The sequence below is a fragment of the Salmo salar genome, chromosome ssa01 (genome assembly GCF_905237065.1).
Source record: "Salmo salar chromosome ssa01, Ssal_v3.1, whole genome shotgun sequence".
Classification (NCBI taxonomy): Eukaryota; Metazoa; Chordata; class Actinopteri; order Salmoniformes; family Salmonidae; genus Salmo; species Salmo salar.
Window position 1 is genome coordinate 72,270,219 of NC_059442.1, and position 24,657 is coordinate 72,294,875.

General features: G+C 41.3%; 1 protein-coding gene and 1 long non-coding RNA gene across 4 annotated transcripts in view; both read right to left on the reverse strand.

Moving 5' to 3' along the window:
• Positions 1-16,164, reverse strand: part of LOC106608135 (uncharacterized) — a 39,399-nt gene extending 23,235 nt beyond the window's left edge. The window contains exon 1 of the long non-coding RNA XR_001329393.2: positions 15,880-16,164. This is a non-coding gene — a long non-coding RNA (uncharacterized lncRNA). The remainder of the gene's footprint in view (positions 1-15,879) is intronic.
• Positions 16,165-18,519: 2,355 nt separating this feature from the next.
• LOC106608142 (anaphase-promoting complex subunit 1) overlaps positions 18,520-24,657 on the reverse strand; it is a 57,113-nt gene continuing 50,975 nt past the window's right edge. For 2 of the 3 annotated variants that reach the window (XM_014205899.2, XM_014205888.2), the window contains exons 44-49: positions 23,638-23,776; positions 22,753-22,839; positions 22,319-22,414; positions 21,381-21,582; positions 19,068-19,202; positions 18,520-18,872 (exon numbers count right to left, since the gene is read on the reverse strand). In XM_014205899.2, coding sequence (XP_014061374.1) covers positions 18,745-18,872; positions 19,068-19,202; positions 21,381-21,582; positions 22,319-22,414; positions 22,753-22,839; positions 23,638-23,776 — 787 coding nt within the window. In that variant the 3' untranslated portion in view covers positions 18,520-18,744. The remainder of the gene's footprint in view (positions 18,873-19,067; positions 19,203-21,380; positions 21,583-22,318; positions 22,415-22,752; positions 22,840-23,637; positions 23,777-24,657) is intronic. The other variant, XM_014205906.2, reaches the window with a different exon arrangement.

Here is a 24,657-nt window from a genome sequence, read left to right on the forward strand (position 1 = left end):
ACGTTGCCTCGTTTTGTATCCCATTCCAATGATAATACTGGGGAGACAAAAATGCAATTTCAGAATGTGGGGGGGACATGTCCCCCCATCCCCATTGAAAGTTGCGCCCCTGCCCATGCCTATTTGATTGGTATCTCAGAACACACAGATAGATATCCAGCATGTTACTACACAGTCATTTCACCACTGAATCTAACTTTTGACTCATAGCCCTGTTGTTGCTGGTCTCCACAGATATGTGCATTGTGAATCCTTCTTTCACTAGATATTGCTCTGTCATGGAGGAGCTCATACTATATGTAAAGTTACATACACGGTATGTCCATCAGTTCATAAGATAAAGGGTGTTTTTAAGACTGTTTTTGGTCTTTGCAATGCTAGATTTTTTTATTTAGTAACTGTCCAGTGAACATTGTAAAAGCTCATATTCTGTTTGCTCATACCCAAATAATATTGTTGACTCCTCCTTTACTTGTAGTTGTGGCCAAAGCATAAATTAGAGAAAAAACACTCAGTATAACGCCATCTCAAACTTGTTTTTGAAACAAACAGTTAAAAACAATGCTTGAAATTTGATGGGATAATGACATCATCCTCTTTTGCCAAGACAGGTCCGTATGTGATTAGTCCAGCAGATTTTAGCTGTTTTCCAAATTCTCCGGGTTGGGGTAAGTATCCTTCTCAAGACTATGGGAGACACGGGCTCAGGAGTGCACACTCACTGCATACAAGCAAGCTAGCTAGCAAGCCAAGCAATCCACAGCTGGTGTTAGCATACAGGTCAAAGCCTATGCAACAACTATCTCGCCAGTCACTTCTATTTCAAATTATGTGGTTTGTAACAGTTGGCCCGCTGGCTGTTTGGAAGCAGTTAGCTATCGCGGCTAACTTAGCTAGCTGGCTAGCCAACAAGAAAGCAAGTCAAAGCAGATCCTCCACACAACAATCACCCCGCCATTCCATTCGATCTTAAATCCTATGGTTTGTAGCTAAAATGTTATGTCAAGAGGAAACTTAGTTAGCTATTGTTGATAGATATACAGTACCAGTCAAAAGTTTGGACACACCTACTCATTCAAGGGTTTTAATTTATTTTTACTATTTTCTACATTGTAGAATAATAGCGAAGACATCAGAACTATGAAAAACCACATATGGAATCATGTAGTAACCAAAACATTTTAACCTGTTTGGGCTAGGGGGCAGTATTGAGAATTTTTGAAAAAATATGTGCCCATTTTTAACTGCCTCCTACACCAACTCAGAAGCTAGAATATGCATATTATTGTTCAGGTTTGGATAGAAAACACCCTAAAGTTTCTAAAACTGTTTGAATGGTGTCTGTGAGTATAACAGAACTCCTATGGCAGGCAAAAACCTGACAAGGTTTCATGCAGGAAGTGGCCTGTCTGACAAGGAGTCGTGCGTCTTACATCTGTTTATTGAAGAGTAAGGATCTTAGCTGTAACGTGACAATTCCCAGGGCTCCAATAGGCTCTCAGAACCCGGGAAAAACCTGAACGATGACGAGGCAGCCTCTGGCTGAAACAGATTATCGCCTTATCCAAGTGGCCGATCAGAGGACCATTGAATGAGGCGCGTGCACGATTCGCCCCCGTGGAGAAATTTCATTCGGCTGTTTAGCTTATTGCAGATTCCCGGTCGGAATATTATCGCTTTTCTACGAGATAAATGGCATAAAAATTGGTTTTAAACAGCGGTTGACATGCTTTGAAGTACGGTAATGGAATATTTAGACATTTTTTGTCACGCCATGCGCCATGCGCACGACCGTTATTTACCATTCGTATAGTGTCTAGAACGCACGAACAAAACAGAGGATATTTGGATATAACGATGGATTATTTGGGACCAAACCTACATTTGTTATTGAAGTAGAAGTCCTGGGAGTGCATTCTGACGAAGAACGGGAAAGGTAAGAACATTTTTCTTATAGGAAATAGGATTTTGGTGAAGGCTATTCTTGCCGGGTGTCTAAATAGCTAGCCGTGATGGCTGGGCTATGTACTTAGAATATTGCAAAATGTGCTTCATCCGAAAAGCTATTTTAAAATCGGACATATCGAGTGCATAGAGGAGTAATGTATCTATAATTCTTAAAATAATTGTTATGCTTTTTGTGAACGTTTATCGTGAGTAATTTAGCAAACTGTTAGTAAATTCCCCGGAAGTTTGCGGGGTATGCTTTTTCTGAACGTCACATGCTAATGTAAAAAGCTGTTTTTTTATATAAATATGAACTTGATTGAACAGACATGCATGTATTGTATAACATAATGTCCTAGGTGTGTCATCTGATGAAGATCATAAAAGGTTAGTGCTGCATTTAGCTGTGGTTTGGGTTTTTGTGACATTATATGCTAACTTGAAAAATGGGTGTCTGATTATTTCTGGCTGGGCACTCTCCTGACATAATCTAATGTTTTGCTTTCGTTGTAAAGCCTTTTTGAAATCGGACAGTGTGGTTAGATTAAGGAGAGTCTTGTCTTTAAATAGCTGTAAAATAGTCATATGTTTGAGAAATTGAAGTAATAGTATTTCAAACGATTAAAAAATCGCGCCACTGAATTCAGGTGGCTGTTACGTAGGTGGGACGAATTCGTCCCGCCTTGCCCATAGAGGTTAAACAAATGAAAATATATTTCGATTTTGGATTCTTCAAAGGAGCCACCCTTTGCCTTGATGACAACTTTACACACTCTTGGCATTCTCTCAACCAGCTTCACCTGGAATGCTTTTCCAACAGTCTTGAAGGAGTTCCCACATATGCAGAGCACATGTTGGCTGCTTTTCCTTCACTCTGCGGTCCAACACATCCCAAACCATCTCAATCGGGTTGAGGTCAGTGTAACCGATGTGATATGGCTAGCTAGTTAGCGGTGGTGGGCGCTAATAGTGTTTCAATCGGTGACGTCACTCGCTCTGAGACCTTGAAGTAGTTGTTCCCCTTGCTCTGCAAGGGCCGTGGTTTTTGTGGAGCGATGGGTAACGATGCTTCGAGGGTGGCTGTTGTTGATGTGTGCAGAGGGTCCCTGGTTCGAGCCCAGGTAGGGGCGAGGAGAGGGACGGAAGCTATACTGTTACATCAGGTGATTGTGGAGGCCAGGTCATCTGATGCAGAACTCCATCACTCTCCTTCTTGGTCAAATAGCCCTTACACAGATTGGAGGTGTGTTGGGTCATTGTCCTGTTGAAAAACAAATGATAGTCCCACTAAGCACAAACCAGATGGTATGGCGTATTCCTGCAGAATGCTGTGGTAGCCATGCTGGTTAAGTGTGCCTTTAATTCTAAATAAATCACTGACAGTGTCACCAACAAAGCACCCTAACACCATCACACCTCCACCTCCATGCTTCATGGTGGGAACCACACGTGCGGAGATCATCTGTTCACCTACTCTGCGTCTCACAAAGACACGGAGGTTGGAACCAAAAATCTCACATTTGGACTCATCAGACCAAAGGACATTGTTCGTGTTTCTTGGCCCAAGCAAATCTCTTCTTCTTAATGTTGTCCTTTAGTAGTGGTTTCTTTCCATTAATTCACCCATGAAGGCCTGATTCACGCAGTCTCCTATGAACAGTTGATGTTGAGATGTGTCTGTTACTTGAACTCTGTGAAGCATTTATTTGGGCAGCAATTTCTGAGGCTGGTAACTCTAATGAACGTATCCTCTGCAGCAGAGGTAACTCTGGGTCTTCCTTTCCTGTGGCGGTCCTCATGAGAGCCAGTTTCATCATAGCGCTTGACAGTTTTTGCGACAGCATTTAAAGAAACTTTCAAAGTTCTTGAAATATTCCGCAATGATTGACCTTCATGTCTTAAAGTAATGATGGACTGTCATTTCTCTTTGCTTATTTGAGCTGTTCTTGCCATAATATGGACTTGGTATTTTACCAAGTAGGGCTATCTTCTGTATACCACACCTACCTTGTCACAACACAACTGATTGGCTCAAATGCATTTAGGAAATAAATTCCACAAATGAACTTTTAACAAGTCACACCTGCTAATTGAAATGCATTCCAGGTGACTACCTCATGAAATTGGTTGAGAGAATGCCAAGACTGTGCAAAGAAGGTCATTAAGGCAAAGGGTGGCTACTTTGAAGAATCTAATTTGTTTTACACTGTTTTGGTTACTACATGATTCCATATGTGTTATTTCATAGTTTCTACAATGTAGAAAATATTAAAAATAAAGAAAAACCCTTGAATGAGTAGCTGTGTCCAAACCTTTGACTGGTACTGTAGGTACTAGCAGGAGCTAGCTAGCTTCACGGCTTGCTAGTTAGGTAGCTAGCAAAATAAATATCAGGAATATAGTGACAAAGCAAAGGACAAAAATGACTCAATCATATGAAATAATCAGTCTGCATTTATTGCTGTTAAAGTGCCCTAGTAGTTCCATTGTGCATCCTGAATCCATCACTTGACTTGGTGCAGCCGGGCTCGGCCACGTGGGAGCTCATTTAAATGTATGGGCGTTTCATTGGCTTTGCGGTCAAATCCTTTTTTTTTTTTACCAATATACACCAAACAACCCTGTTGTTTCCAAGCAGGCCAATCGGGGTCACCGAGAAAAGCTGCTTTTTAACATTTTTAATTTTACTTTTTTGGAAGGACATCTATTTAATTCATATTGTAATTCATTTTAGGTCATATTTCATAAAAATCTGGAACACTGGACAGGCATGCTATTTCTAAGAGGTTCCTTAAAGATGTAAAATGTAACTTTTTGGGCGACCTGACAAAATTCACATACAAATGTAAGTTATAGTTCTGTCATTCTCATACCTGTTTCATACACTCACCAAGTTTGGCTTTGGTCCCATGTTCATTCGTTGGGTCTCGTCCGTCAAAACGTATGGAATAGTGTCTGACTAATTTTGTCTCCACGAGGTGTGAGACAGGGTTTCCCCACTAGTCCACTCCTATTTATTTTAGTCTTAGATCCCCTGACATGTGCGATATGTGCTGAAAAGACCATCTGAAGTGTGCGCATTTATGAACATGAGTTCAAATTAAATCTATATGCTGACGACATCTTACTCACCCTTAGTAACCCTCCAATCTCCCTACCAGCAGTCTTAAAGCTGACTGACTCATTTGGCTCCCTCTCAAGATACAAGATCAACTGGAGTAAGAGTGAGGCTATGCCTCTCAACCCACACACATTTCAGGCTGACTTAGTGGGTTCCCCATTTGTTTGGAAGACAAGTGGCATGAAGTATCTAGGAATTAATATAGTATTCCCCATAACCAAGATATTCAGTCTAAATGGACCTAGAGTTGTCCAGTTCATCAGTGATGATATTAAGAGATGGATAACTCTCCCCCTATCTGTATGGGGCAGAGCTGACATTTTGAAGATTAATGTATTACCTAGGCTAGCCTGTGATATCTCTTCCATCCCTGTCCAGTTCCAGTCATAGTTTAAGGAGGTAAACTCTCTCCTCACAGTTCTTATAGAAGAATCAGAAACCCAGGATAGGGTATAGGAAACTGGCTGAACCTAGATTCAAAGGTGGGCTGGGTGTCTCAGTTGTATTAATCTACTAGTTGTCACATAATTCAAGATATCCCTTTACATGGGTTTACAAATCTATAAGATTGGCAGCTGGGAGTGGTTAGAGGAGAGGATAATGTCTGAACACAGGTCTGTTTCCCTGGCATCAATGTGGTACTGCCCCCAACATGATATTCTACACTTTTCCCAAGTGAAGGCAGATTTAGGTTTGAGCAAATCTTTATGTTTAGCATACCTACAGCTTAAGACAGTCATATGTACGGTTCGTAAAAAGGAGGATGCAGAACCTCAGGAACGCTGCGTCCAAGAGAGGAACTGTATCAGGCATTTATAGACTGTTGTTTTTTCCCGTCCAAATGCATATTCTCCCATTCAGTTAGCATAGGAGTGTGACTTGAACAATGTCCCCATCGCAATGGGACACTATTTGGAGAAGTGGTCTGACCACTTCAACATGTGTTAGGTATAAGATCATTCAGTACAATATATTGTGTATAGCCTATATCACCCATGTACGTATCTCAAAGATGTTTTAAAATCTATCTAACTTATGCTGGCACAACTGTGGTAGCAACGGCTCTTTACTTCACATATTGTGGGAATGCCTTGGAGTGAAAACATTTTGGTCTGAAGTTAATTCAGTTTTGTCCAACATTTTTTATGTTGAATTTCCAAGGTGTTCCATTTTTTTTTATTTAACTAGGCGAGTCAGTTAAGAACAAATTCTTATTTACAATGATGGCCTTCCGGGAACAGTGGGTGAACTGCCTTGTTCAGGGGCAGAACAACAGATTTTTTTTACCTTGTCAGCTCAAGGACTCGATCCAGCAACCTTTCTGTTACTGGCCCAACGCTCTAACCACTAGGATACCTGCCGCCCCATCTCATGTTTACTTGGTCAAAGCCCAGAAAATATACTGTCTATATACTTTCAGTCAAGAGAATCATTCTTCTTAACTGGAAAGAACCTAAACCAATTTGCTTTTCTGTAGACCGCTGGCCGGAGGACTACTTAGACCTTTTATACATGGAATGTGCAGCTTGCCTGTTCAAGGACTTCAATCTAGGATTACATGGTCACTGGGTCACTGTACGCAAGTTCTTGGACTCTGGAAATGTACACATTCAAGTTTTAATCCTGTAGTCCATACTTGAATATCTGCCAATATAATTTGTACGAAGTAGAAACCTTGTAACTTATTGTAACACCTTGTACTGCATGAACTGACATTCGTGTTGTTTCTATGCTGGAAAACAATAAAAACTGTTAACAGTAAAGATCTGTCATTCTCATTGAAAGCAAGTCTAAGAAGCGGTAGATGTGTTCTATATGTGCTATTTCTATGTTTCACGTTTTTACATTACAAAATATGTTTGTTTATGGAAACGATATTTAACAGTGGTTTAGACGCAAAAATTATTCTCTGCACTATACTTGCTTGTTTTGTCACATAAACTGAAATTAGGTCGAACAATTTGAATTTTTATAACCACGAAACGGTGGAGCGATTTTTGTATAGTGCATCTTTAAGTAAGCTCCTTTTCGTGGCCTGAGAAATATATATTTCTGTACTTCTGTACATGCGCTTGTCATCTGGTACACAGGAAGGGCCTTTGCAACTGAGAGAAATGAGTCAGTCATGATGCTACAAAAACAGACATTCCCACACTCTGTCACACACCCACACAGGCACTGAGCCAGTCCGTAATGGGAAATAAAAAATACTGGAATTACAGTATGACCTTGATGTGAGAGTAGGAACTACGAATGGAGTATGTTTGCCCACTTGGCAACTACATGAAATGTAGAGACATTTCAAACTCGTGGCCGAGGACAGTTCTACAGCCCTACAGGAGGTCTGGGTTAAATCGGGGGAGAAGAGGAACTGAGTCAGGACTGGATTAGGATTAACAGAGTTAGTTCTCAGCCAGGTCACAGACATATTCTTCATTGTGTGTGCTTAATTACACTACCATGTCAGATATGTGGGGGTGAGACTGCATGCATAACATTTCCTTTCCTACCCCTCAGTTCCAACTCCAGACAAGAAAAACCTACTGTACTGTGTGGGTGATTCACAGTGTGTCTGACCACCAACGATGAGACATCACAGGTGGGAATAATATTAATTTGTGGGAGGTATAGTGGAGGAGTAAAGCCTGTTCTGAGACACCCATAGTTGTTAAAAGCAGGATGTTAGTATTATCCTAGTACAGGGAGTGATGTCGACCATCGGGCTGGCACAATAACCATGAAAAATAAAAACCTTTTTGATTTTCACATGAAGAGGGTAAAATTGGTCATTATTTTACGAACAGAACGGCATGGTCGGGAGGAAAAGCTTAATTTCCAAAAGTTCCAACCGGTCAAAACCATTCGTTTTTGAGACGGGGGTGTCACCAAAGCTGTGCTCTATTCATTAGGTATGTACTGTATACTGTAGCTAATTTTCAAAGATGCAAAACAAATAAAAATACTTTTATGACAATAACAGTGGTCATTTGTATGACAATTAATTGTTCCCCAAACATCTATAATCAACACAGCCCGAGTCGACCATCTGACTACATTATTCTCTCATAACACATTCTACAAATCACTATAGTTTGTAGCAAGAACAATAGAGCCCCACACCTGCCAACAAAATTACTGGGCATGAAGATGTGTATGTCTTACATGTATTAGTTCGATCCATTTTACACAATAAGCGGGAACTGAAATCCCTCACGTGCATACTGAACAGACACACACACACTCCACACACACAATGTCTTTGTCAGGAAAAGTAGGCCAGTGTAGGCCAACAGCTGTGTCCCTGTCCTCATTATAATAATCTACAGTGTGAAACTGGTTTGTACACTTTCTCACTGCTCATCCCCTCCTTCCCCACTGCTTAGAATATGCCTGTCAATAAATCTACCTGACACAAAACAACCAATCAATATCCTCCAATCCTAGAGGGGACAGAGAGAATAGAGCAGCTCACCAGCCCAGCCCAGGGAGGCGGGCAGGAAGCATTCAGACAGACAATGATGTTGGGTGTGATTTCATGAGGAAGTCAATATTCTGAGATCTATCACAGACACCATGGTAACACACTCCCCACATTCCCTTGAATGAGAGCCAGTCAACATCTGATGGATGACCTTTGACCTACACTACAGTACAGAACCCCTTCAGAACATACTCTAGTGTTTCCCATTTACCATTTTGATACTGGTATACTAGTAACTAGACATGCAACACAATGTTACAGGGCTCAGTACATATAAAAGAGACTTTTATGTTAGAGAGACTTTTATGTTATCAAAGCAGAATTACATTTTCACCTACAGTGTATCAACAGTCTTGATAAAGGACAAAAGCATACATTTACTTTTTAGTAAACAACTGAGAAAAAGTTTGTGTTAGTGGGAACAACAATGTACATCGTTATTCATTATGATTTGACCATTGTGAGGTGCTCACATCACTATTGGAAAAACTCTTCCCCGGTTACTGTGAAAACAGTGCCACCTTGAGAGAGACATAACCCTACCAAGTGGAAAGGTAAAAGCCAACATCTCTAAAAATGTTCACTAGATGGCACTAAAATCTAATGTATCTGATATTGCATACCACAAGCCATCACCAGGAGCAGGAGGAGAACAGCTCTTCACTGCTTTATAGAGGTGAATACATTTTCATTAGATTCAAATATGTACTGCACTGACACAAACATGTACTGCAATGACACAAATGACTGATGATTGGTTTAAATAAATTGATAGCAAGAACATTGTGGGACCTGTACTGGTAGATTTCAGTCAGCCTTTGATATTATTGACCATAACCTGTTGCTGAGAAAACAAACAGTACCAGTCAAACGTTTGGACACACCTACTCATTCAAGGGTTTTTCTTTATTTGTACTATTTTCTACTATGTAGATTAATAGTGAAGACATCAAAACTATAAAATAAAACATATAGAATAATTTGGTAACCAAAAAAGTGTTAAACAAATCAAAATGTATTTAATATTTGAGATTCTCAAACTAGCCACCCTTTGCCTTGATGACAGCTTTGCACACTCTTGATATTCTCTCAACCAGCTTCATGAGGTAGTCACCAATAATGCATTTCAATTAACAGATGTGCCTTGTTAAAAGTTCATTTGTGGAATTTCTTTCCTTCTTAATGTGTTTGAGCCAATCAGTTGTGTTGTGACAAGTTAGGGGTGGTATACAGACCAAGTCCATATTATGGCAAGAACAGCTCAAATGAGCAAAGAGGAACGACAGTCCATCATTAGTTTAAGACATGAAGGTACTAACCTTTAGTCAATCTGGAAAATTGTATATTTATAGGAAAGGAAGACCCAGAGTTACCAATGCTGCAATGGATAAGTTCATTAGAGTTAACTGCACCTACGATTGCAGCCCAAATAAATGCTTCACAGAGTTCAGGTAAAAGACACATCTCAACATCAACTGTTCAGAGACGACTGCGTGAATTGTGCCTTCATGGTAGAATTGCTGCAAAGAAACCACTACTAAATGACACCAATAAGAAGAAGAGACTTGCTTGGGCCAAGAAACACGAGCAACGAACATTAGACCGGTGGAAATCTGTCCTTTGGTCTGATGAGGCCAAATTTTTAGTTTTTGGATCCAACCGCTGGGTCTTTGTGAGATGCAGAGTAGGTGAACGGATGATCTCCGCATGTGTAGTTCCAACCGTGAAGCATGGAGGAGGAGGTGTGACGGTTTGGGGGTGCTTTGCTGGTGACACTGTCAGTGATTTATTTAGAATTCAAGGCACACTTAACCAGCATGGCTACCACAGTATTATGCAGCGATACGCCATCCCATCTGGTTTGCGCTTAGTAGGACTATAATTTGTTTTTCAACAGCACAATGACACAACACACCTCCAGGCTGTGTAAGGGCTATTTTACCAAGAAAGAGACTGATGGAGTGCTGCCTCAGATGACCTGGGCTCCACAATCACCCGACCCCAACCTGATTGAGATGGTTTGGGATGTGTTGGACCCCAGAGTGAAGGAAAAGCAGCCAACAAGTGCTCTGCATATGTGGGAACTCCTTCAAGACTGTTGGAAAAGCATTACAGGTGAAGCTGGTTGAGAGAATGCCAAGAGTGTGCAAAGCTGTCATCAAGGCAAAAGGGGTGGCTCCTTTGAAGGATCTCAAATATAAACGTAAATGTAAACTTCCGACTTCAACTGTATGTGTTATTTCATAGTTTTGATGTCTTCACTATTATTCTACAATGTAGAAAATAGTAAAAAGAAATAAAGAAAAACCCTTGGATGAGTAGGTGTGTCCAAACTGGGGACTGAGTTTTATGGCTTTTCAACATCAAAGTCAGAAGTTTACATACACCTTAGCCAAATACATTTAAACTCAGTTTTTCACAATTCCTTACATTTAATCCTAGTAAGAATTCCCTGTATTAGGTCAGTTAGGATCACCACTTTATTTTAAGAATGTGAAATGTCAGAATAATAGTAGAGAGAATAATTTATTTCAGCTTTTATTTCTTTCATCACATTCCCCGTGGGTCAGAAGTTTACATACACTCAATTAGTATTTGGTAACACTGCCTTTAAATTGTTTAACTTGGGTCAAACATTTCAGGTAGCCTTCCACAAGCTTCCCACAATAAGTTGGGTGAATTTTGGTCCATTCCTCATGACAGAGCTGGTGTAACCGAGTCAGGTTTGTAGGCCTCCTTGCTCACACACGCTTTTTTAGTTCTGCCCACAAATTTTCTATAGGATTCAGGTCAGGGCTTTGTGATGGCCACTCCAATACCTTGACTTTGTTGTCCTTAAGCCATTTTGCCACAACTTTGAAAGTATGCTGGGGTCATTGTCCATTTGGAAGACCCATTTGCAACCAAGCTTTAACTTCCTAACTGATGTCTTGAGATGTTGCTTCAATATATCCACACAATTTTACTTCCTCATGATGCCATCATTTTGTGAAGTGCACCAGTACATCCTGCAGCAAAGCACCCCCACAAAATGATGCTGCCACCCCCATGCTTCATGGTTTTCTTCGGCTTGCAAGCTTCCCCCTTTTTCCTCCAAACATAACAATGGTCATTATGGCCAAACAGTTCTATTTTTGTTTCATCAGACCAATGGACATTTCTCCAAAAAGTACAATTTTTGTCCCCATGTGCAGTTGTAAACCGTAGTCTGGCTTTTTTATGGCGGTTTTGGAGCAGTGGATTCTTCCTTGTTGAGCGGTCTTTCGGGTTATGTTGATATAGGACTCGTTTTACAGTGGATATAGATACTTTTGTTCCTGTTTCTTCCAGCATCTTCACAAGGTCCTTTGCTGTTGTTCTGGGATTGATTTGCACTTTTCGCACCAAAGTACGTTCATCTCTAGGAGACAGAACGCATCTCCTTCATGAGCAGTATGACGGTTGCGTGGTCCCATGGTGTTTATACTTGCGTACTATTGTTTGTACAGATGAACGTGGAACCTTCAGGTGTTTGGAAATTGCTCCCAAGGATGAACCAGACTTGTGGAGGTCTACAATTTTCTTTCTGAGGTCTTGGCTGATTTGTTTTGATTTTCCCATGATGTCAAGCAAAGAGGCACTGAGTTTGTAGGTAGGCCTTGAAATACATCCACAGGTACACCTCCAATTGACTCAAATTATGTCAATTAGCCTATCAGAAGCTTCTAAAGCCATGACATCATTTTCTGGAATTTTCCAAGCTGTTTAAAGGCACAGAACTTAGTGTATGTAAACTTCTGACCCACTGGAACTGTGATACAGTGAATAATAAGTGAAATAATCAGTCTGTAAACAATTGTTGGAAAGATTACTTGTGTCATGCACAAAGTAGATGTCCTAACCGACTTGCCAAAACTATAGTTTGTTAACAAGAAATTTGTGGAGTGGTTGATTAACAAGAAATTTGTGGAGTGGTTGATAAACAAGTTTTAATGACTCCAACCTAAGTGTATGTAAACTTCCGACTTCAACTGTATCTAACAGAACTCAAAGGGTTTTCTTTAATAGAAGCCTCTCTTATGTCAAACATTTAGGGTGTCGTGTACTGCAGGGCAGCTCTCTATGCCTTCTACTCTTTTGTATTTTTACCAATGACCTGCCACTGGTATTAAACAAAGCTTGTGTGTCCATGAAGGCTGATGATTCAACCATATACGTATTAGCAACCACAGCTAATGAAGTCACTGAAACCCTTAATAAAGAGTTGCAGTCAGTTTTGGAATGGGTGGCCAGTAATAAACTGGTCCTGAACATCTCTAAAACTAAGAGCCTTGTATTTGGTACAAATCATTCCCTAGCCTAAGCTCTAGACCTCAGCTGAATCTGGTAATGAATGATGTGGCTGTTGAACAAGTTTAAGAGACTAAAATAATTGGTGTTACCTTACAGTGTAAACAGGCATGGTCAAAACATATGGATTCAATGGTTGTAAAGACGGGGAGAGGTCTGTCCATATTAAAGAGATGCTCTGCTTTTTTCACCCCACACTCTAAAGATCAAGTCCTGCAGGCTCTAGTTTTGTCTTATCTTGATTATTGTCCAGTCATGTGGTCAAGTGCTACAAAGAAAGACTTAGTTAAGCTGCAGCTGGCCCAGAACAGAGTGGCACGTCTTGCTCTTCGTTGTAATCAAAGGGCTAATATTAATCACAGGAGGTTGGTGGCACCTTAATTGGGGACGACAGACATGTGGTAATGGCTGGAGCGGAATATGTGGAAAGGTATCAACAACATTAAACACATGGTTTCCATGTGTTTGACGCCATTCCATTCGCTCCGTTCCAGACATTATTATGAGGCATCCTCCCCTCAGCAGCCTCCACCGATATTAATGCTGTGCATGCCAGTCTCTCTTGGCTAAGAGTTGAGGAGAGACTGACTGCACCACTTATTCTTTTAATAAGAAACATGAGTGTTGAAAATGTCAAATAGTTTGCACAGTCAACTTACACACAGCTCTGATACACACACTTACCCCACCAAACATGCCACCAGGGGTCTTTTCACAGTCTCCAAATCCAGAAAAAATCAAGAAAGCGTGCAGTATTATATAGTGCCATTATTTCATGGATTCTCTTCCATCTCATATTGCTCAAATAAACAGCAAACCTGGTTTAAAAAAACTGATAAAGCAACACCTCACGGCACAATGCCTCTCCCCTATTTGACCTAGACATTTTGTGTGTATGTATTGATATGTGTGCCATTTTAAAATGTTTGTAGTTCTGTCCTTGAGCTATTCTTTTCTATGAATGTTCTGTATTATGTCATATTTCATGTTTTGTGTGGACCCCAGGAAGAGTATACGCTGCCTTTGCAACAGCTAATGAAGATCCTAATAAAATACTAAACACCAAAAAGTTTTCAATTTATTCTGAAGTATGATTTTAAGGATTTCACTTTGCTATCACTTCATCAACTGTTCTGATTACCTGTTGGCCAATTCCTCTTTTATTGCTCTTCTCCATAACTGTAGATATTAAACGCAATATACTAAACATTAGCTTTATTCAAGTTGTGAATATTAGACTATTGCACCACCAGTACTGACACCAGTTTGCAGTACAATACTAAAACCAAACGTGTTCAGACTCAGACTGCCACTTCAACACTACACACGTTGTTTTATGAATGCAAGTTTCAACGCCACCACTTCCTTTTCTCTTCTACTCAACAATGGCAGGTTTTTACTGGAAACCAGTCCCACTGACTAAAAACAGACTGGGGTGCCGTTGTAAACTGACATATCGTTACAAAACTAGGTTTTACATGTGAACCTTCACAACTGTTAACCATATAGTGCCACAAGCTCCAACCACCATCAACTATTTCTGTTTAGCATTTTCAGCATGCAGTGACCAGAGCTCCACAAGTACAGAAAGACATACACTATTCTGGAGAATAACCATTACCTCCATCCTGTGATACAGCAGACTGCAGCTCCTGTTGATGAAGCTAATATGAGGGGGGAGTTCATTCTAAATGAGAATCACCAGAATGTGTTCTAGTTCCACTCCCATCAATCATGGGAAGAGGAGATGACCTCGCTCAGTGCCCCAAGGATTGTAATTCTGTCAACTGTGTGCCGTGCATGTAAATACAGTTGGTTTTCTGTCCATCTTAAATGTAAACTGATTTGGGTGGGACCTGTCTTTCAGTCTGCCTAAGCTAAAACACAGAATACAGGGAGGGAGGAACTTTAGATTAAGGTCACCTTTGTGGTTTCTGAAGAGCAATATGAAAATGACTGTTCTATTCACAGCTTATCTGATGAATGTAGCCAGCTAAATGAGCCAAACATAAACCACATGAATGGATATGAGAGAGAGAGAGGGAAGTCCCAGAGTACTCATTCTGTGACAGAAAAATTGTTTCATTCAGGCCAAGGAAAAGACAGAGCTTTTTGGTTGTAGAGTATATGGAACACTAGGGCTTAAATATTTTGGAAATGTGTTGTTATCTAGAGGCAATCTGTCCTTGTCTCCTGTCCTATCTGAGGTGAATGGGCTGAATTGGATAGATGGGTGTTTGCATTCACCTCTTCCAGTCGTTTTATGTTTGTGGTAACGAAAGAAATGCAATCTAAACTGAACCAGTGCACTTGGGATAATGTCCATGAAACAGGTGCTGCATTCTCGATAGCTCACGCCCCCCTATCTTCTTGTCACTCAGAAATGAAAGTGTATGACTCGGCACTCTAGTCTCATCACAAACCCGGGCCCTATAGAAATGTAGATAAATAATATATTGAGTATGCATTCCGTTCATATTTTGGATGGGCAGAATGAAATGTGTGTAATAAGACAGTTCTCCAAAGGGCTTTGTAAGATTGCCAACGGTTCAAAGACTATTGGATTTGAAAAAGTTTTACACTTCGTTTTTTTAAATACAAAAAGGAACAGGAAGCTAGACTTCTATCTCATGCTGACATTGCATGCTTCCTTTTATCTCTGTAAACCGCCCTTTACACGAGTACTCTGTAGTCCACACATTTTTTTTATCAGCCAGCGTCATTAGTGCTTCACTTCCGAAACGTCAATTTCAGAGGGAAGTTATCGTTCAAATGTATCCATAAATATGTAAATAATGACTCTTATTGCATACATTTAACTGCACCCTAGTTGGCCCTTATATGTGTACAGTACTTATATTTCCATTCAAGTATCACTGTATGGCTTCCTCAAACTACAAAATATTATTTAAAATGTAAAATATTCGTTCGGTCTTCGCGTATGTCTACTCACTAACAAAAATGTATCAAATAAGTTATTTCATATGTAATTACTACTTACCCATTATTAAAAGTAGTGCAGAATATTTCTGGTTTGCCCCAGTCAGGAACGAGTTAGGTTGATAATACATTTTGACCAAGTTATTTCGATGTTGGCAAAAGTCATTCTAAACCGGACTAAGCAGTGTAACGTTAGCTACCTAACTGATCGAAGTCCTGCCTTTTCATGTACAGTAAGTAACACTAGGCGTTTGTAGTTCTGTAGTCATTCATAGCTTTGGAGTTGAACTGTGACACTTTTCTTCGTAATTGGTCACACCCACCTCCCTTCACGAACTGACAACCTTTCCATTCAAACGTTGTCTGAATTAATTTAATGTTTGTTTGTGCACATAAGTAGGCACTTTTAAAACAACTTCATTTGGGGCAAAAGGGGACCAAAAATCGTCCCAGACATTTGAAACACACAGGACAATTTTTCTCCTTTGATGCCCCCAAACGGACCATTTTTTCCTCAAGGACCCCGCATCGGCTAATTGTTTCCCTTGAGGCTACCAATATTTGCCATATAATTATAATTTTGTGCCAAAAATCCAAGTTTGTCAGGGCCACTAGGCTAAATCTAGACCAGCCCATCTGGCATGTGACCGAAATGCCAGTAAACACCTGACTAGAATCATAAAAAAAAATATAGCCTATTTATAAACTGGACATTTGATTCGGATTCTGCAATTTTTTTATGAAACTTGTTTTTTAAAGATTAAGCACCAAGAGGCATTTTTTGATTTGTTTGTTTTGTGTTATTTTTATGGCCTTGTTTCAATGTTGACTTTGGAAGTGAGAACCTCCAGGACCATAGGGTGTGTACCAGTATGACATACATAGAATGTTTTGTGTAAACAGCCCACTCCCTAGGGCACTGGTTCCCACAGCTTATTAAAGGAATCACCTTTGAAGGTCATAAACTCGTGAATAAACCCACTCTTGACTACAGTTCCGGTTGGCCATTGACCTGTAAAATCCCATGACATTTTTGGAATATGAAGTTGTAGATCCTGTTACACATTTCCTGGAAGTCCATAGAAGAACAAACCAAATGGCAATGTCATACTTCCTACAGAGGAAAAAATACACAGCATCACTGCCTCTTTGTACCAGCTTTAGAACTGGTTGCTGCCTCCCCAGAGGATTTGCACTATTACTCACTTCACTTGGCTGGTTTCCACAATGTTCCAAAACACTATTCAATTATACTGTATAGAAACTACAAGATAATTAGTTACCCACATTGTACTTCCCTCCCAATTAGTTAACAGAGAAAAGTTGCACCGCACAATTTAAAAAGGTCCAATGCAGCCGTTTTTATCTCATTACGGTGATTGTTTTCAATTAGAAAGGTAAAAAATAAACCAAAATAGCTTCTTAGAAAGGGGCAATTTCTCAAGCAAGAATTTGGCTAGGACTGTCTGAGGGAAAACTGAAAAATGTGCTGTTATTGGGAGAGGGGTTTGGGACTCTCTTATTGGTCTATTAATTAATTTATTGCATGGTGACATCACCATGGAATGCCAAAATTCCATCCCACCAAAACAGGCTGAAATATCAGGTGTTCTTTTCAAACAGCTCTTACACTAAAAGGGCATTATCATTTTCACAGTATTATTCTAACTTAAGTATGGAAATGTATATAAAAACAGGAAATCACATTTTTGACTGCACTGGGCCTTTAAATTCCTTACGTTCTCTGATGCTTCTCCCTCACAAAATCAAATACTTTCCTGTGTGCGTCTAATGTTCACTGAATCACATGACAGCACTTCTACGAATGTGGTATGTATGCAATCCATCTGCCACAGCTCTGTGTGCCTTTCATGCCAGTTGGTCCTACAGATGCCACAAATGAGCTATAGTCAACTTATTTTTTATTTTTTTAGAGCCTGAATGTATACCATGGGGAGACTGATAAACAGCTAGGCCATGTTTAACAATTCATGGTCAAGATGAGGTCAAAGCTATTTGGCTATACAGAGTACTCGGAAAGTATTCAGACCCCTTGACTTTTTCCACATGTTGTTGCGTTACAGCCTTATTCTAAATGTAATCAATTTATTTATTTTCCCCTCAATCTACACACAATACCCCATAATGACAAAGCGAAAACAGGTTTAGAAATGTTTGCACATTTATTACAAACAAAAAACAAATACCTAATTTACATGAGGAAAAAGTTATTTACTGCATGGAAGGGGTCTGAATACTTTCCGAATGCACTGTACAAGGCCAAAAGAAAACAGAGATTTGTATGGGGTGAGGCGGGTGTGGTATTTGTTGCAGGATGTTTTCCATTATACTGTGGAATGTTCCCAGAGCAGTTATGTTGTTAGATCACAGCTCTGGCCAATGCATTCTGTTGCACCACAGCCCACGCACTACTTCCCAACACATACTGCAGAGACTGAACTAATATCTGAACAACTTTTCCGGAACATATTTTCTGATAATTCAAGGTAACAGTCTAGACTATATCCGGTGCCGAAATGGCTCTTGTAATGGAAAATACAAAATGGCAATACTGCAACCACACAGAGTTGGCCAAAATAGCATGTACAATGCTTAAAGTTCTTGGTCGTCCACATCCATGTTAGTTAACAGCTTTACCTTTAAATACATTTAGTGCAAATTCTTGTCACTTACACTAACATTAGTCTCAAGTCACATTTTATTTACTGCATTATTATATAAGAGAAAACAAACAAGTACAGTACAAACATTTGACATACAATCTGTATCAAGAAAGCCTTTACAATGAAATGTTATATCATATCCATTTCTTGCGAGCTGCAACAAGCATTGCAGAGTGACCCTTGTGGGTCAAGACCAGGGTAAAGTCAGAGACCAAGGTTAGCGGTCAAAGGTCAGGGTAATATCAACAGGCCAGTTGCCCGGTCCAGAAGCCCGCAGTCCCTAGGAGCAGAGGGCCCAAACGCAGCAGGGCGCGTACAGGGATGCCCAGCTGACTGAACTTCAACAGGAGCTCAGGGAACGATGTACTTCCTGTGGAAACAAGTGAGCGGATTGGTAGAATGAGAGAGAGACCAGCAGAGACATGATGACTTCTCCACACATGAGACAAAAGGAGTCAGATATAAGAATCCAGCAGTAAGCCAAAAGAGAGACCACCAGTGTCAAACATGTTAGGTTCAAACTAAACGTAAATCTAACCACAACATTCAGCTAACAGTTGTTTACCTTCCAGGTGTGTGGCAGACATCTTACTGAGGCAGGGGATGGAGTGGTAAACCAGGAAGCACGCCAGCATGTTGGACAGCATGTCCTCAGTAAGGGACTGGCCACTCATGTATGACCTCAATACATGGCTGTTATCTGTGGAGACGGGGGGGGTTTCACACACACAGGTCAGATGTAGAGAGGTTACCTGCAATCATGTAATGGACCTGATTATTTGTCAACAGCTGGTGCGCAATGTCTAATATTAAGAAAGTATTGAGGTATTGCTGGCCTGAGGTAGAGCACCTCATGATAAGCAGTAGACCACACTATCTACCAAGAGAATTTTCATCTATATTTTTCATAGCCGTCCATTTACCAACACAAACCGATGCTGGAACTAAGACATACTCAAGGAGCTGTATAAGGCCATAAGCAAACAAAAAAAATGCTCACCCGGAAGCGGCGCTCCTAACTGGCCAGGGACTTTAATACAGGCAAACTTAAATCTGTTTTACCTTATTTCTACTAGCATGTCACATGTACAACCAGAGGTAAAAAAAAAACTCTAGACAACCTTTACTCCACACAGAGATGCATACAAAGCTCTCCCTCGCCCTCCATTTGGCAAATCTGACCATAATTCTATCCTCCCGATTCCTGCTTACAAGCAAAAACTAAAGCAAGAAACACCAGTTACTCACTCAATACGGAAGTGGTCAGATGACACGGATGCTACGCTACAGGACTGTTTTGCTAGCACAGATTGAAATATGTTCCAGAATTCATCCAATGGCATTGAGGAGTATACCACCTAAGTCACCGGCTTCATCAATAAGTGCATCGATGACATCGTCCCCACAGTGACCGTACATACATATCCCAACCAGAAGCCATTGATTACAGGCTACATCCGCAAAGCTCATCACTAAGCTAAGGACCCTGGGACCAAACACCTCCCTCTGCAACTGGATCCTGGACTTCCTGACGGGTCGCCCCCAGGTGGTAAGGGTAGGAAACAACACATCTGCCACGCTGATCTTCAACAAGGGGGCACCTCATGAGTGTGTGCTCAGTCCCCTCCTGTACTCCGTGTTCACCCACGACTGCGTGGCCTAACACGACTCCAACACCATCATTAAGTTTGCTGACAACACAACAGCGGTAGGCCGACAAGACAGCCTATAGGGAGGAGGTCAGAGACCTGTCAGTGTGGTGCATGAACAGCAACCTCTCCCTCAACGTGAGCAAGACAAAGAAGCTGATCGTGGACTACAGGAAAAGGAGGGCCGGACCCACCCCCATTCACATAGACAGAGCTGTACTGGAGTAGGTTGAGAGCTTCAAGTTCCTTGGTGTCCACATCACCAACAAACTATCATGGTCCAAACACACAAAGACAGTCGTGAAGAGGGCACAACAACACCTTTTCCCCCTCAGGAGACTGAAAAGATTTGGCACGGGTCCCCAGATCCTCAAAAAGTTTACAGCTGCACCCTTGAGCGCATCCTGACCGGTTGCCTCACCGCCTGGTATGGCAACTGCTCGGCATCTGACAATAAGGCTCTACAGAGGTAGTGCGCGCGGCCAAGCTTCCTGCCATCCAGGACCTATATACTAGGCGGTGTCAGAGGAAGGTCCCAAAAAATTGTCAGACTCCAGTCACCCAAGTCAGACTTTTCTCAATGCTACCGCATGGCAAGCATTACCGGCATGCCAAGTCTAGGTCCAAAAGTCTCCTTAACTGCTTCTGTTGAGGAGTCCCGCCCCCTTTGTTTTTACACTGCTGCTACTCGCTGTTTATTATCTATGCATAGTCACTTTACCCCTACTAATTACCTCGACTAACCTGTACCCCCACACATTGACTCGGTACTGGTACCCCCTTTATTTAGCCTCGTTATTGTTAGTTTATTATGTTACTTAAAAAATAAAATAAAAATTACTTTAGTTTATTTAGTAAATATTCTCTTAAAACTGCATTGTTGGTTAAGGGCTTGTAAGTAAGCATTTCACGGTATTGTCTACACCGGTTGTATTCAGCGCATGTGACAAATAACATTTGATTTGATTTATTCCTAACTTAAGACTATCACAATCCGTTTTCTATTGATGGTTGCCACTTGCCAATATTTCATGAGAAAGAAAGCCTGCCATAATCACCTCCCACGTTTCCCACGTCTTTAGTTGTCACACCCAAAGACATGTTCTGGCACGTACAGTCCCATTGACGGGAACTGTGTGTCATAGTACAGGTACACACTGGTACAAACTGTACTGTGTACATTGAAATTGATGTGTTAACAGTCTATCCTCTGTGTTGAGACTGCTCACCAGTGAGCCAGCGGTCCAGGGTGCCATCAGCAGAGTTTTTCATGACAGGCAGGAACTCAGAGCTGAGTAGCAGCCCCCTGCCCTGTGCCCCCTCCCTCAGTCTGTGCTGCAGCACCCTGCTCTCACACAGCTCCAACACCAGTCTCATCTGCCACAGAGCAAACGTCTCACACATCTCTGTCTGCTCCAGGGTCCGTACCGCCTGGGGGAGAAAACAGTCAAAACACACACAGAAACAGAGAAACAGAGACAGAGACAGAGACAGAGAGAGAGAGAGAGAGAGAGAGAGAGAGAGAGAGAGAGAGAGAGAGAGAGAGAGAGAGAGAGAGAGAGAAGACATTGGAGAAATACAATCGAGAGCACATTGAAGTGACATCAGTTTGCATTGGGAAAAGTCAATCTATGAAAACTTTTATTATAGATCTGTCACTCATTGAAAGCAAGTCTAAGAAGCGCTAGATCTGTTCCATGTACTCTATTTCTATGCTTCCCGTGCTTAAGTTTTGTTTTTGTGTCTTTTACTTTTGGTTACGGAAAGTATATTTCACAGCGGTTTAGATGGTGAATGATTCTCTACACTATACTTGCTTGTTTCGTCACATAAACGGAAATTAGGGAACTACTAGAACTTTAGCAACCAGGAAATGGCAGAGCAATTTCTGCATAGTGAATCTTTAACGAACAGTAATACAGTTGCATTCTATGAGTGGAAGTATGTACATCAGGGCTATCCAACCCTGTTCCTGGAGAACTACAGTCCTGTAGGTTTTTACTCCAACCCTAATCTAGTGCACATTATTCTAATAATTAGCACGTTGACAAACTGAATCAGGTTAGTTACAACTGGGGTTGGAGCGAAAACCTACAGGTTAGCTCTCCAGGAACAGGGTTGGAGAGACCACTGTTGCTATTGTATGGGTCATTTCTATGTTTCTTACCTGATCAATAGCGATGTATGTCGGCAGCATCTCAGGGTTCTCCTGAGTGACACACTCATATAGAATGGCAGAGAATAAGGCCAAAGTGTCCTGTTTCTGGACAAAGACAACAACAGTAAATATAAGTGCCATTCAGTGCGAGCTTATCAATTGAACAATCAGAAACAAACTGGAATAATAAAATAGGCAGTGAAGGGTGTTTCAATAATTGAAATAAAATCATGAACAAAAGGTTATCACCAATCTCCTTCAATTTCACAGTGTCTCCAATTACATATACGAATGTAATATGTAACTGGTGTAAATGGGATTCAAGTGATTAACAAGTGCATTCACAAGGGGAGAGACATAGGCAGTCTAAGTCAAATTTGTCCTCCGTGTTTGAATGTTAACCTATAGCTGCCACATATACCATACTTTCCTAATCAACTCACATGTTTCACGCTCTCCGAGGCTTTACAAAAGTATTCAGCAAAGGAGACCAAGGCAGCGTCAGAGGTGAAGGTTGAGATGGCCTCAGGCTGTGGGAGAAAAAAAAAAAAAACAAGATCTGCTGATCGTGCCTACGGGAGGCACTTACACTGAAGGGCTATGGGAGGTTTCCAATGAGGGATGATGTATTGCACCTAGTTGGACATATTGACTGAGAAGGCTATTGGGCAATAGACAGGTACGGAGGTTGACATTGAGTGCACAGGGAAATAAGTGGTCACACATACTGTCAAGACAGTATATTGGTTTCGTTCCGCCACTCCAGAGTGATGTCACGTGACTACTCCTTGTTATACTGGGATTATATGTGCATCAATATGACCTATTTTTACCCTTTCTGACTCATTATACTAGGTCTGTTATACTAATTTTAGCTATTCAATTTCCTCAACCTTGACATACATGTGTGTACTGGTCTAGCAGGTAGCACAGTGGTTAGAGTGTTGGACCAATAACCAAAAGGCTGCTGGATCGAATCCCAGAGCTGACAAGGTAAAAATCTGTCGTTCTGCCCCTGAACAAGGTAACCCACTGTCCCGGTAGGCTGTCATTGTAAATAATAATTTGTTCTTAACTGACTTGCCAAGTTAAATAAAGCTTAAATTAAAACATATTGTATGCCAGCCATACTCAACAGGACCTTTGCCACACCTAGGAAATTTGTGACCAGACCTTCTCAAATATGACCTGTATTGTAAAGTATGACTGAACCTTCTATGTATACAATATTACTATAGTGCTAAAGTAGCACTAACATAGAAACATGTTGTTCCTTTTTTGTACCATAAAAGGATTGGATTGTAAGCGAAGGGCCAGGATGTTTGTACCTTGAATGTACGGACTTCTGAGTTCCTGTTGTTGACATTGGGGGCTAATAGACTCTTCCAACCCCGAGGGTCGTCCTTATAGGGCAGCTGCCCCGCACGTAGCTTCACATACAGAACCCCATCTCTGGAAAGAATGGACCTACAACAAATATATAGAGAGAAAACAAAAACAACATCTTCTCACTGTCAACTGCATTTATTTTCAGCAAACATGAGTAAATATTTGTATGAACATAAGATTCAACCACAAAAATAAACTGAACAGGTTCCACAGACATGTGACAAAAAAATATGGAATAATGTGTCCCTGAACAAAGGGGGGGGGGGGGGGTCAAAATCAAAAGTAACAGTCAGAATCTGGTGTGGCCACCAGCTGCATTAAGTACTGCAGTGCATCTCCTCCTCATGGACTGCACCAGATTTGCCAGTTCTTGCTGTGAGATGTTACCCCACTCTTCCAACAAGGCACCTGCAAGTTCCCAGACATTTCTGGAGGGAATGGCCCTAGCCCTCACCCTCCGATCCAACAGGTCCCAGACGTGCTCAATGGGATTGAGATCCAGGCTCTTCGCTGGCCATGGCAGAACACTGACATTCCTGTCTGAACGAGCAGTATGGCTGGTGGTATTGTCATGCTGGAGGGTTATGTCAGGATGAGCCTGCAGGAAGGGGACCACATGAGGAAGGAGGATGTCTTCCCTGTAACGCACAGCGTTGAGGTTGCCTGCAATGACAACAAGCTCAGTTCGATGATGCTGTGACACACCGCCCCAGACCATGACGGACCCTCCACCTCCAAATCGATCCCGCTCCAGAGTACAGCCCTCTGTAACGCTCATACCTTCGACGATAAACGCAGATTTGACCATCACCCCTGGTGAGTCAAAACTGCGACTTGTCAGTGAAGAGCACTTTTTCCCAGTCCTGTCTGGTCCAGCGACTGTGGGTTTGTGCCCATAGGCGACGTTGTTGCAGGTGATGTCTGGTGAGGACCTGCCTTACAACAGGCCTAAAAGCCCT